This window comes from Montipora capricornis, chromosome 9 (assembly GCF_036669925.1).
Source record: "Montipora capricornis isolate CH-2021 chromosome 9, ASM3666992v2, whole genome shotgun sequence".
Lineage (NCBI taxonomy): Eukaryota > Metazoa > Cnidaria > Anthozoa > Scleractinia > Acroporidae > Montipora > Montipora capricornis.
Window position 1 is genome coordinate 6,750,020 of NC_090891.1, and position 15,000 is coordinate 6,765,019.

The 15,000-nt window shown below is 38.7% G+C and overlaps 1 protein-coding gene across 4 annotated transcripts in view; it reads left to right on the forward strand.

The window, feature by feature from the left end:
• The window catches only part of LOC138015767 (gamma-aminobutyric acid receptor subunit beta-like), a 33,652-nt gene that overhangs the window by 7,217 nt on the left and 11,435 nt on the right, over positions 1-15,000 (forward strand). For 2 of the 4 annotated variants that reach the window (XM_068862878.1, XM_068862876.1), the window contains 5 exons: positions 6,643-6,762; positions 7,028-7,125; positions 8,188-8,255; positions 9,643-9,869; positions 12,115-12,197. In XM_068862878.1, coding sequence (XP_068718979.1) covers positions 6,674-6,762; positions 7,028-7,125; positions 8,188-8,255; positions 9,643-9,869; positions 12,115-12,197 — 565 coding nt within the window. In that variant the 5' untranslated portion in view covers positions 6,643-6,673. Of the gene's footprint in view, positions 1-3,887; positions 4,029-6,642; positions 6,763-7,027; positions 7,126-8,187; positions 8,256-9,642; positions 9,870-12,114; positions 12,198-15,000 lie in introns of those variants that run through there. The other 2 variants (XM_068862875.1, XM_068862877.1) reach the window with 2 other exon arrangements.

Below are 15,000 nucleotides of genomic sequence, written 5' to 3' on the forward strand. Positions count from 1 at the left end.
GAGGGCAAAATCTTCTTGTCACTGTAGCCGGCACATCGAAAACCAGTTGAGCAAACGGATTAATAAGCACTCGAGTTGTTCCATCGAATTCAAAACAAACAAAAAAATCAACTTTTTCTTTATGCCCAAAAGAGTACAGATGATTGATTTTTACTTCCTGGACAATGGAAAAACCTATTAAACCACTTTTTGAAAATAACAAACGGTTTAGTGCCCAAGGAAAGAATTTGTGGAGTAACTTCTAACCCTAACCCTAACTAAGTATGGGCTATTACTGCTATTCTGTTTTGTCGTTGTCGTTCTCTTTCGCTCTCCTTTCGTTTCTGTTACGTTCTAGTCATAGGTCCTCCAGGCATCATGTAACCTTATCAGACCTTCTTAAGATATGCCAAAAATTACAATACAGAGGAAAAAAGCAGCTCTAAGCAAATAAAAATAAACACTCAGCTTTAAGTTTATATCCCTCCGATGCTTGACTTGAATAACTACGTAGCCGCCAGGGTGGACCACAGCCATCAATCATGATGTATCAAAGTGGATTAAAACCAGTGAAAAATGCAGAAAGAAAACATTTTCCAAACCGTTTTCCACCTGAAGACGAAAAGCGTTGACTCTGTAAGAACTATAGTTGATGTAGTATCGCCGTGTAGCCGCGTCGAACCACAGAAAGCACGCGAAAAATGAAGCCTCGTTTATGTTTAGGGGAGTTAACCCCTTGAGCCTGCAATCCAATCGAAAATCAGTACCTCGTCAGCGGTCAACTTTAAAAAAAAACAGGTGAGCTCCAAGCTTGAGCCCGCAATATGGTCACGTGATACTGGTCACCGATACCTTGTTTTGACAGGTGTCAATTGATCAAAACATGGATGTCCAATATCAAAGATGTATGCTGTAAACTAGTATGATACTGGTCACATTGGCGTACATTGAGGGGTGGACGTAAGTACGGAAGTACGTAAGTACTTACGTACTTACGGACGATCGTTGACGTCATGGCTATAAAACCAAAATTTATCGCATCGATGGGTTACCATATTTTCTTAACTATGGTGCTACGCGCGCGTGCGCCTTTAACGCGCGCGGAGCTCCGCTGTTAAAATAAGTGAATGTAAAAATAAATAATAATAATAATAATAATAATAATAAGTGAATAGATAAATAGAAAAAAACAAAATTATAGAGTACGATAGTAATGATTATTCAGTTTTGTTATCAATGAGTGCTGTAAGCAGAAATTTCCTAATTCGTTTTTTGAATGGCCTTTTCGTAAGCGCGCGCCAGTCAGGATGAAGAGAGTTCCATAATCTTGTTCCAAAGTTTACAATAGACTTCAACTGTAAGCTCAGTCGCGATTCGCTGACATAATAGCAACAGCATTAATTTGCTGTAAATTGTTACCTAAAATTTGCGTCTGGGACTGACCTTTTCAGTTTTGGTATTAATAATGGAGCTTCGTCGATATATTTGATAGGGACAATGCGAGAAACAAATGAGAATGGGCACAGGAACAGAGAGGCGACTCTTTGTGGCGTACTTCCTTTGTACCCTTAAGCCCGTTTCAAACGTCGAACTTTACATTTGCCGAATCTAATGCAAATGAGAAAAATCTATTGTTTTCGCTCGTTTCCATTAATTAGATGCGGGACATGTAAAGTTCAACGTTTGAAACGGGCCTTACTTATTTTAGTCTGTGGCCGACTGGACATTCTGGAATAAAAAAATGACATTTAAAAATCAAACTTGAAAAGTGTTTGAAGGTACGAAATTGCAAAATAGGACTTGAATATCGTCTAATAGCATTTTTTTTAAAATAACTAAGCCTTCAAATAACCTCTTATTACGTGAACATAATAAACCATTCTAGCAGATCATCAACTTCCGAAGCACACAGTAAGTGACCTCTTCTGTCATGTCATTTCAATCAGACTTGCATGAATGGGTACGCTAGTTTCGTTTATAGCGCAAATGACAGCCGTTACATTTGCTGTAATTTGTTCGGACAATTTACAAGTGCAACCAGTATAGAAAGTTCAGAGGACCAAAATACCACCAATTCCGTGTCCTATTCTTACAGCACTTGGTTTAGGCTCTTGGACGCCTGAAACAAGTGCTGTGAGATTTGGTCTCTGGTATATATCGCCCTTATCTGAAACGTTTAGAAAACCCGGCGTTGCGGCCGCCTTTTACACCAAACAGATTTAGCATCGCGTTTGCGGAAACAGCAATAATCTGGATGAAAAGGAAAGGAAAGGAACTTTATTTTAGTGTCTAATCTTCTAGCGCTGGAGCACTAATGAGGACACTGTAAACTAAAATCATCAAATTAATCCAGATGAAATCAAATATTGGTTTTTGAAGCTGGAGCAGAGGGCAAAACCGGATTACCCATGGAAAAACCTCTCGCTGCAGAGTAGAGAACCAACAGACGAAGCCCACATATGACGCAGAGTCTGGGAATCGAATCCGGGCCACATTGGTGGGAGGCAAGTGTTTTCATCACTGCGCCATCCCTGCACCCCAGTGAAATTGATGAAACTGATGACATTGATGAAATCGGAGGTAAAAAGCAAAAAAAAGGTGTTTCAGTTTGGCTCATTTCTTGCCTTTACGGAGTCTACAGGTATCGAGCAAGAATTCAAAACGGAGAGACAAAAATGGAAGGAAATTTTCATGCTTTTAGAACAAACAACGGCCTCCAGTTTGCTGTTTCTAAATCTCTGTGCATTTTTTGTTGTTGTTGTTCATTTGATAGGAATACATCTGCAGTGGAAAACGACAGTGTATTTACTACCTTGTTTGTTTTTCGTACAAAAACAAACGACTTTGTTAGAATTAAAATAGGGTTCAACCCTCGGAGTATTGGTCGCGGCACGTAACATGCCTCAGTCCTCAGTTCCGCTTCTTCTTTTCGGGGAGGGAGGGGAGGGACCTCAAAATCCCGAGGTGATGTAAATAAAGATTAATGTTAAAAAGGCTCTACTAACTGATAGTACGCTAAAATAAATCAGTTTGGAGTAGATATCACGGAAATTTAAAATGGTTCCACCTCTTGTTATACTTTGGCGAATTAAAATGGAAGTAGCGAAAACCTTAATATTTAACATTTTGACTAATTACAGCGGTCATGATAAAAAGCTTTCTCAATGAAAGTTTATTGACAAGATATTGTTATCGGTCTGTTTACTTCGAATTCAAGGCCGAATGTATGCATGCAAAAATAAAATTAGCTAAAGGCTATGTCATTTAAAAGCCTTGATGTTTGAAGAATATTTTGTTTTATATAATAACCAAATCAATGCGCGCGCTCTGATTGGTCTATCAGCTATGTTTTATGGTGGCAGTAAACTCATGGACTCATGGAAAAATCGCGCGTCTTCTGAAGCAAGCAATAGAACACAAGTTTCTATGGTTTATAGGCTGATAAACCACTTGGAATGTTGGAAGAACACTCGAAAAATTCTTAAATCACTCGCCTGCGGCTCGTGATTTACGCATTCTTCCGTGTTCTACCGACATCCCGCGTGCTTTATCAGCCTATAAACCATAGAAACTTGTGGTCTATTGCTTAAATAATCTATATTTTCTATTGATCACTTAACATGGAATATGTGAGCGAAAACAAAAATTGTTGGTGCACATTATGGTGAAAGAGACACGAAATGCTCGGCCTCTTTTATACGTTCCTGTCAAACTTCATAATGATGTGTAATCTTTGCCTATTTTTATGGTGCTGATAAAACAGCCAGCTAATCTCTTGCGTGGGTAAATCAGAAATAATTAAAAGCTTACTTAAAATCGTCTCCCTTTCAAAATCATTAAGATGTTTTTGAAAGATAACGATTTGTTGAAACCAGAAACACTACTGAAGCAATATTTTACTTGCAACTAATGCGGAGATTCTCAATGACTGATTAAGTATGCGCACTGTAGGACTCCAGACTCCTGCGAGTTCTTGACCTAAAGACCCTCACAGAGGAATTTTCAATGGAATATCGGTAGAAAAGCCGGGCTTTGCGGACCATCAAAAGGTTGGTGGAAGTGTACTTGCTACAACAATTCCTTTTGTGCCCAGGAGAGTTCATTTTTGTTTTTGAGATATTCTAACATAATTTAGAAGTTTATTGAAACTGGACTTGCAGTCAGGTGGAATCATCACGACCGCGAACGCTTTACCAGCGAAATGAAACGCTGGTGGCCGAGCTTTTTTGGTTTTCGGAAGATGATTTGCGCTCCGATCTCAGCATTGACCTCTTACGGTGTAAATGGAGGTCTCTCTAATCGAACACGAAGAGGAACAGTTACGACCTGACTCTTCTGAAGATGACCGTGGAGTTTTATTCCCTTAATATTTTTTTGAATTATTAATGTTGAAAAAGAAAGCCCTTCGCAGTAAGTAACCAACAATTTCATTTCTTTTAAGCACTTTACCCAAAGATCAAGTAATTACCATTGAAAGTGCTCGTTGACTTGCCGTTTTCGCTCGTTTTCCTTTGGGCACTGTGTATGGTTTTGTTGTCACTTGAACTTGTCACAGAGTATTGTCATTAAGAATTTTAAAAAAATTAGTTAGAAAAGGTTGACTTCTGTTTGTAAAAATAATGCCAAAACGGGTAAGATAATTCGGCTCAGGGAAGGAGAGATGGACGCAATGTAATAGCCTTCCCGTTCTGAATTTTTCCACCTTCCATCACTGACGATGTAATAAAGTTGGCCCGGTTTACTTTAGAAAATGAAGTCCATCAAATTTGCAAGGGTCGTATATAACCCGAAGCGCTTGTTCCTTGAACACATGGGACGTTTCCTTTTTAACTTCTTTTTTTTTTGTAATGTTAGGAACTAAGACGAGTTTGAGCATTTTGAGAGTAATTTAGCTGTTGTGACAAAAACACCTACATAAAGAAACACTTGTTTTTCAAATCAGCGAAGCTGATATTTGCAGCCGATTGTTTGGCTTTTCAACTCATGAATTTCCTATTTTCCAATTTCAATTGTTCTTTCAATGTTGAGCTGGTTTGTACTCATTTTAGTATAATTCTTCATTCTTCTTCTGTTGCTACAGTTTAAAATTATATAATTTTCGAATTCTGAGTGGATTTGCATATGATTGTCAGCTGGCGTTTGAAATGAACTTGCTTCTGCCATGAATTTGATGCAGACAGGCCAACGTACGTTTGCATTAATTTGGTAACCACTGCCCCGACATTACGAGGAAATATTACATTATATTCGGGTGCAATTATGAATAAGTCATTGCAAATTAATATCCTTGTGTTACTCGATGAATTTCATCACACTCAGAAAAGTCGCTTTTTAATGTTAATCCCACGAAGTAAAATTACAGAATCATAGAAAGTCAAGATGGAAACTTGAAAATTACAACGGCACGTTTTCCTGTTACTCCACTGTAAAATTATCTTATTTTTTAGATAAGTAAACAACAAGTCTGAATTTTATCAATGACTTTCCCGTTTCAATTTCCGTTTCACAAACTTCAGAGCTTCAAAACAGTTGAAGAAAGAGGAAAAGGTATGATTTGAAACGTGAAGTAGGTTTACTCTCAAGGGATTTCCTTCCGTCTTATCATCAGACTGAACTTCCTGTCAAGTCTTGGGGGCTTGCTTCTACACCTGCTGTGGGATTTTTAGTTCTTATGTTTCAAACATACATTATTTAACTTATAAAAAGACATCAACGTCATCGTAATATTTTCTTTTGGCTTAATTTAAGTTTATATTAAGGAACTTCTTCCGATTTCTTATCGAAACCTAATGGCATTACTAGTTTTGATTGTCAAAATTGACCATCCCCGCAACATGAATAGTATTCCAGACTTTTCACAATAGTTGTGATCTTCGAAAGCATTCGACCTCGAAGAACAATAATATTTGTATTGTCAAACACAGGCAACTCCAAAACCCATGGTAAGTTTGTGAACTGACTGACGTTTTTGAAGTGAAAGATCCAGTTTGAATAGTTTAAATTCTGTTTCCACGGAGTTTCCGGCTTCATTGCGTTTTGATTCTTCGAAGGAAATGATATACGAAATGAATCATATATTGAATGACATATTGAACTGCGATATGATCTGGGCCATATCGCATGGCCCCTGTGATATGTTCTATGTGATATGATATGGTTTTGGTATCGATGTGAGTCAAGTATTTTTGTCTTTATTCGTAACCTTTTCTAGTTTATTTTATCTGTAGTAACTTTCGATTACCGGATACTGTTGCACTCACGAGATTAACTGACCGCAGTCTGACATTTTCCTTGGCACATTAATTCAATAGCATTTCCATTTCTCATAAATCTTTTTACAGTAGGTATGGCGCAATACGAGTCATAGGACTACATTATTCTTACAGCACTTTAAACTAAATTGGCTCACGTAAATTCGATTCCTTTTTCTAGATCTGTTGCCTTAATTTTCTCTGAATCTTAAAAAAAAAAGGTTTTCTGGCAAGGGTATGCCCTTTCTTATCTCTAAGATTTTGAGATAGTAGTTCTGAAATAATGTTACTGGTAGGATTCGGAAAACACATCCCTAAGAAGGCCCCCCACCCCTCCCCCTTTTCTCTCTCTCTCTCTCTATCTAGTCTATCTACTTTGCGAACATCTAATCTTAAGACGTTTTGTTTTCAGTGCACTTACTTGTCCTAGTGCCTGTTCAAGAATGTCGCTTGACTATGAAAGACTTCATTCGTATTTGATTCCATTGGCCATTGTTCTTTTTAGTGATCAGCTCCTTGCCAACACTTCGAGGTAGGTCTCGTATAATAATAATAATAATAATAATAATAATAATAATAATAATAATAATAATAATACTTCAATCATTTACGGCATTTACGGCTATTTCTTTCAGAAGCGTTTTAGACCAGGGTTTCTTTTGTTATTATGGTTTCTCCAACAGCGTGGTTTCATGTCGAGAGGTTTCATCACATCCTTCGCCAAACTACCTAAAAAATTGACCTACGTAGTATCATTCTAGTATCAAAATGAGCCTTCTGTAACATTTTTGTTCTAGTCACGACAAGTCGGAATCAGATGTCTACAAAAACTCCACTTGGTTATTGGAAACGCTTTTAAAGGACTACGACAGACGAATCAGACCTGGTGTGAAAGGTGGGTTAATATTTCAAATAAACAGCACCTGTACCTTCATGAGAGGTTGTTAAACGGCTATAACTCAAATTGTTTTACCGTTATATTCTTACGGAAGGAAGGGGTTGAGGCACTCGGGCTTGATGACAGCACGCATGATGACTGATCAGTTAAGTTTAAGATTAATTGCTGAGCTAATTTTGGATTGAGACTATTTTACGGCCGAGTTGTATGCAGGGGCGGGGGGGGGGGGGGGGGGGAATTTTTAAAAATATTTTCCTCAGAACAGGTTCCACAAGTGTTGAATAGTTTCAGTGAAATTCCCATACCGTATTAAAGAGCACTCTCTATTATCGATGCCACATAAATATCGAAATATATGGTCACATTGAAATCTGATTGTTGTTCAATCCATTGTACATGTAACAATCATTTGGATCCTCATTGTTCTTTTTTAAAGAATTACCGTTAACTTGATAAGTAATATTTTAATTAGTGTATCAATAAATATCTAGTTGCGTCACCTATCTACTTTTTCATATTCCCCACGTCTTTAATTGACCATAATCGTATTCTCAGTATTGGACTGGAACTGTAGCTTGCAATGGAGGCTAATGCGGGAGAATCTTTTCAAATGCAAATACTTTTTAACATATCCCCCCCCCCCCCAACATTAGCCTCCATTGCAAACTTTTTCCAGTGCAATACTATGAGCATGTACCAATATGGTCTACCTTAGCCTTCGAAATCGTATGATTATTTCCTTTGCGAGTTGCTTACAACAGCAGGGATGGCGCAGTGATGAGAGCACTCGCCTTCAAACAATGTTGCCCGGGTTCGACTCCTAGACTTGGGGTTGTATTTGGGTCGAGTTGAATGGTCCTCTACTCTGCTTAAAGAGGTTTTTTCTTTGAGTGCTCTGGTTTTTCCTCACTGCTCAAAACCAATGTTTGCTTTGATTTTAGGGTTACAGGGTTATTAGTCGTAAAACTGTTCCGTGCTACCCTCTTAAAGTCATTAATTCAGTTCCTTCAGGGGCGTTGATATCCAGATAAGTTTATTTCTTTTTTCTCAAACCTTTAGGTACTCCAGGGCAAATCCGAGTTGACATGTATGTTACCAATATTTGGGCCATGGAAGAAGTTAAAATGGTACGTATTAAAAGGCAGGGTCACGCCATTTTAGTCTAACTTCAAAACACTAAAATACGTCTTTGCATCAATGAAGATCGAAAAGTGATGCTGTAGTTTTGTTGTCAATAACCATTAAAGTGCACTGAAGCTATTCTTTCTTTTTTGCCTGAGAGTGGACGTGGTAACCGGTAAGGCCGAAGCCATAACCACATGCATTCGAAAACAGGATGTTTTAGATCAGTTCTCCGCTAACACGGGATTCCTGTGGTGATCTCTCCGGTAAAGGACGTAGCCCGGAATACTTATATAAGCACTGTCGATGTAGCTGTGCAACCAGGACTCTGTAATAACACCGACATCCATGCCGCTCGTCGTCAATTGTTCAGAAAATTCATCGAGATTTTTCTTGATCGACCTGGCTTTAACCATGTAGAAACTGGGAAGTCGGCAGGCTTTCGCTGTTTGACCAGCACACTGGGTGTCTTTAGAAAGCCGCCAAAAATTAATGCGAATACTTCTTTGTACCATAAATATATTTTATATCTTGTCATTGGGTTGTCAGGAGTGATGTACGTGTGAGCTAATGTACTTTTGATTTTGACCTCAAAACAGCGAATTTAGCATGACAGTGCCCCTTTAAAATAGATAAATCTGTAAAATTAATTTATTAATAAATTAAACATACTAGTAAAGAGTGGAATAGATAAATGAATAAACTAAAATAAAGGATGAAGTGCAAAATCATCTATCCCCTTGTACGTTTCATTTGTCTGTTAGGAAACTTCTTTTGATCAAAACACTCAATTCTATCTTAATTTTTTGACGTCCATTTCTAAAATGCCACCTTTCTCCCATCCCAGCAGTATGCAGGGGGGTACATGTCATTTAAAAATAAAAATATGTATATGTCAGTTTAGTGATTAACAACAAAGCATCCGAACCAGTAATAGGAAGACCTGTCATTGATTCTGTGGTGAATGGACAAATACGGGCAATTTACTTTGCGAACCTTGTTCTAAACCTCTCTCATCTAAAACTCACAAAATGTCTCTTAAGCTCGACTTCTGTTAAGTAATTATCAGATTTTTCTCGACTATTCCCGAGTCATAACTGGTAAATAAATCCCTTCATTATTTACATCCTTCATTATTTACCAATTTGTCAAGCTTTCCTATGTTTAAGAACAAAGTGCTAGAGTTTTTATTAAAATAGTTTCTGAGTTAGTTCCTGCCGCACTCCTTCGTAGCCCTTATTTTTGTTTAATATTGTGATCTCGAGGTGGCCTCTCCTATAAGCCTGGTGGTTTCCTGAGGTCTCCTCGCCTAACAACCTGCTGTATGCTTTTTTAAAATCTGTGATACACATAAAGGCAAATAAATGATGATGATGATTTTCACATTTGCAGGAATTTACAATTGACATTTATTTGCGGCAATATTGGAGAGATGAACGACTAGCCTTTGCTCATTTGACCTCTGACCCTATCCTAACCCTGAGCAGTAACATTAACAAACAAATCTGGATTCCAAGTACTTATTTTCTCAACACTAAGAGAGCGTATATGCATGACGTGACAACAGAGAACTACCTTCTCCAGATTCGACCCAATGGAAGCATATTTTACAGCGTAAGGTAAGAAAAGTCAGCCACCTTAACGGTGGTTAGAATCGAATAGGGCATACCAATGTTCGCTGTTTCTCTTGCTGTTGCAGCTCCTAAGTTACGTTTTTGGAGTCTTTATCTCTTAAATTTCACTTAACAGGGATTAAAGGCAATGAAGCTGTCTGATATGTTTGAAAAAAAGATTTTTTTTTTTGGCATTCTGACCAATTTAACCAAGAGAAAATGAGGGGACAGAGAGGGAGGCTGCCGGTCCAGCCCTTGGGATATGTCATGTCCACGAAAGTTATTTTTAGACGATCGGAAGTCTTTGTTCTAGCGGAAGTCTGTCTTCCGAGACGTCCGCATGCAGGCCAACCTCGGCCTGATGTTTGAAAGAAAATAAATATTCATCAGCCTTCCACGTGCGCCGCCATTTTCTCTTTTCACTAAAACCTGTGAGCGGGGCAAGACTGCATGTGGACGTCTCGGAAGACAGACTTCCGCTAGAACAAAGACTTCCGCTCTTCTATAAATAACTTTCGTGGACATGACATATCCCGGCCAACGCCCTGGGCCTCCTTCTCTGTCCCCTAATTTTCTCTTGATTTAACCTATCCCACACTTTAATAGCACAGTGAGAGCAATTCAATTAATTTGATCATCCAACCAATAAAACAACCACTTAGTTAATCGATTTGTCCGTCAGTTGGTAATTAAGTAAGTCACTCAGTCGGCCAGTAAGTCAGCAAGAACTCTCGAAGCCAGTAAGTGAGTTCAAAGTCAGTTGGTCCATACACGAAAATTTGGTTTTTTACCACAATTGCTTGTAATCTCGCAATCTTATTGGCTAATTTGCCTTTGTCGGTAAGAGTCTAGACAACGCAGCTTGCGTCATGCTCGCGTCAATTTGTCACTCAGTGTAATAGCCAATCAGGAACGCTCATTTTGGGAAGTAAACCAATCATATTGCGAGGGGGTTGTAGACAGCCTTTTGCTCTTTCTTTGTGTCATGATTCTGGTCACGCTCTGAAATAAACCTGGGAGGCGCGGTGGCCTCATGGTTAGTGCGCTCGACTCGGGATCGAGTGGTCCGGGTTCGGGTCCTAGCCGGAGACACTGCTTTTCTTTTGTAAATTCTTATAATTAGCATGACAACAACATCATTAAGGCTTCTCTACGCAATTGCAAAAATTGCGCTCATAACTGCGAAGATCATAGTTTCACTTAACAACATTAACATAGGAAAAGAAAGCAGGTCCGAATCATAACAAGGTCAACACCAGGTTCACTTTCATTTAAAGGCCAGGTAACTAAGCACAAAACTGTAAAGAGGTCTATTGAACTGCCGTAAGAAAAAAAATGTAAATGTAAATGTTTTGTTTATAGTGGAAGTGCACTGAACTATCAAGCTAGTTCACAGGCACCCCATTCAACCGCATGCAAACCCATCACCCCAACCCTGCCTAAGAAGAAAGAGAAGGAATGGAACTTTATTTAAGTGTCTAGTCTTCTAGCGCAGACAGCAAATTAGAGCAAATCAAATGAAATGTTGGTTTTTGATGTGTAAAACCAGAGTATCCGGAGAAAAACCTCTCGCTGCAGAGTAGAGAACCAACAAACTCAACCAGCAATTTCAAGAGGAAGACTATTTATTTTAGCTCCGCTTTTTCATTTAAAGTTCCGCCATTACTTGGTACGGGTGCGGTTCCGGCCGATAACCTTTCAGCGATCTGGCTCGAGGAGAAGGGGACGTCATTTACTCACTACCTTGAAAAGTGATTGGCTCGCTGCACCCTAGTCAAAAACAAAAGACTAAAGAATTGAAACGATGGCTAGGACTTAAAAACAATAGAAGCTGCCTACAATACCAAACAAAAGCAGGTTACAAGAGCTGCTAAACTACTGCCTAAAAGTGCAGTGTGTGAATTCGACTTAATTAGTGTGCAGCAGGAGAGTTTTTCATTCGTATTTTTCATACTAATTCAGCCGCCTTCACACAGAGCATTTTTAATGAGCTAGTGACTAAATGACGTCACTTTCTCCTCGATCCTTATCTGTCAAAACCACGCCAAGTATTAAGCACAAGAATGTTCGAAATGTGAGAAACACCCGAGGCGATTTTTGATTGTAGTAGCCTTTAATCGTACGGAGAGTTATTTATTCAGTTGACATTCATGTACGTGCTGCCGACCAAAGTTTTTTCCCCCTGTTCCTTGGTTCCTTGGCGAGCTTGTTGTCTGCTAACTCAAAAGCTTCTTGTTCTGTTTGTTTTCAGACTTACGATTTCTACGTCATGTAAGCTGAATTTACGTAAATTTCCTCATGACACGCAAAGGTGTACTCTGGCTTTAGAGAGTTGTAAGTACTCAGTGAAATTTGTCAATCCATCAGTCATTTAGTGACAACAAAGAACAGAAATGAGCGCTACACACCGATAGCCTTGGTTCGTGGGGGGGGGGGAGGGAACGGAGGAGAGGGGGGAGGAGGTAGCGACGGACTAGAAATGGTTTGTATAACCGCTTGTCAAATCCTCGGTTTTCACATGAGGTCACGGCCACCATGTTGGTGCCTCTAAACAAAGAAAGGACGGCCATATTGTTGCCTCGACCAAATGCTCCGGGAATTAAACTCTATTGTTATGCAAACGGTTTCTTTGTTTTCAGTGAAAAACATGGCTGTTGAGTGAAAACCAACAATTGAATAAGTCAAAAGATATAAAGTAAAAAGTAACGATAGGGATATCAATATATCACACAAGAATAGTCATAAGGGAATCTTTGATGACGTCATTGTTTACATTTTGTTTCATAAACATACGAGTTTGCTCACAGAAGGCATCATGCTATTTACAAATTGACTTCAAAAGGTAAAAGAGCTTGTTTATTTCAGTGAAATATGCTATTTTATGCCTTTCAGCTTTGATAAGGAGCGAGTTATCAGCCAAGAAAAACTGATCAGTTCTCAGGTGGCAAAACAACTAATGATCACATTTTGAATTTTCGAAGGATCATTCCCCGTATATACATATACATATGAAAACAAGCCAATTGTCCTTTTAGCGAATTTGCTCAGAAGATAAAATTCGTATCCCCGCGCGGCCATGTCATATCCTCTATATATATCCAGCCCGGGTAGAATAATTCTGTTGTTAAAACTCCAGGATCAACAACTCTTCCATGTTGATTTTATTTGGCGTTTGTCGGCCATTTTTTTCACAGCTGAAAAAAATGTTGCTCGCTTTATTGCTGACGCATTCCTTGACCATATTTGGTACCGCAGGTATATGAACTGATAGCCCGCGTCCGGCGAGCCAATGAATTGCTGGAAATCTGATAACCGTAGTTCAGTTTTTTTGATAATCATAGCTCATAGCTCAAATCACATTTCAATGGTTTTCTTCTGCAAATGTTTAGATAGAGTGTTGTTGAGATAACTTTGTGTGTATAGACTAAAACATTTTTTTTTTTCAATCTCGCTATTCAATCATTTCAATCTCGCTATTCATCTCGATTTCAAAGTATAATCACTCGGCAACAAACAACATTAAACGCTGGAAAAGGACGGTTACTAGACTGCAAAACAGTCGGTTTTCTCGCACTTAGGGCTTGTGAGGCGAGGAGAAAACGCTCCAGTCTCACTCTTCGTTTTCACCCTCGCTCCAGACCTTTCGCTCAAAAAAAACGGATTCGTCCAACGCAAAAATACGTCTGTTTTGCAGTCTAGTCGGTTACCAAATTTCACGACAAAGCTAACTATTTTAAAATTTAAAACCTAGCCTTAATTAAGCTAGCTTAGGCCTAATTACCCCTCAGCAATAAATAAATCTTTTTTTTTGAGAGAGAGCACTTTCTCTATCTTCAGTTGTGAAGTGGTTCCCATAGAGTTGAAACTCCGTGGACAAATCCTATCCACGGGTATGATTTTTATCTTCCCTTTTTTTTCTCTGCTACCACGAGTCCTGGGACACAGTGTCCGAATTTATCAAATATACACAATTCCGAGCAAATTAGAAATTGTGCACATATCAGATAGACATGTTGAACAGTTACATGATCACACAGGAGTAAAAGGGTACGCAGAAATGAATGCAGGAAAAAGTATCGATAGTTTCACAAGTCAGAGAAACTATCGATAATAAAAATTGCAAAATTACTGACCAATATGAAATAAGTTGAAAAATGGTAGGCGAATCAATGTAAACATCCTCAGAAAGATGCAAACATACTATGTGCAAAATATAAATTTGCAAGGAAAGCAAGAATTATGAGAATATCAATAGTTACTTAGCTCTGAGGAGATTTAGATTCAATTGGCCCAATATATGCATAGATTTACCAAAGACACAAGGCTTATTCAAAATTTGGTAAAAGTAACTTTTGGTTGTCTTTTGATGTTAGGTTGTCTTCCTTATTCCTATGAGGGAATATTAGGTTAGACTTCGTTCTGTTCCGTGAGGATTAATTTATAATTTAACTCTTTTAAAGTATACGTCACTATAGCGTTATTTTATAGTCTATCCTCCGCTTGAGCCTCCAGTTGCAGCATAGCATTTCTGCTCGATGTCAAAGGACCTGTTCTTCTTCTGACTGACTTACTGGGGTGCCGTTAATAATCCGTAATAGTCAAGGAAAATAACTTCCCTCTGCCAACTTGGCTTAGCCGCCATTATGACACGGGACCCGTCCCGAATATTTCCAGGAGCCCGTGACGTTGTATTTGTGGAAAGGCATTTTTAGAGACCGAGTTATCTTTAGATTGTTTTTCCCGCGAAACCAGACCGTTCCAGCTTATCACAAGTCTTGAATGAGAAACTATTCGAAACCATTCGTTTTGGTCCGTTATAGTTCCTTCGGGCTAATACATAGACTTCTGTAAACGATGACGTCAGAGAGTAGGAACGTGAGCGAGGAATGAAAACATGCATTTTAAAATAGAATGGGGAAAAGCCTGGTTAAACTTTAAAATCACTCGTTTTCATCGTTTTAGTTTGGATGGGTTATTTGTTGATGTGAATGAAATTATTTTGGTTCATCTTTAATGCCCCTTCTCAAGGTGATGTATTATCGATAAAAACGCTCAGCGTTTAGAGTGAACAGAAGATCTCAAAGCATCCAAAGGTATGCTCTAATAAGTGTCAAGAAGGATACAGTTCCATTAGGGG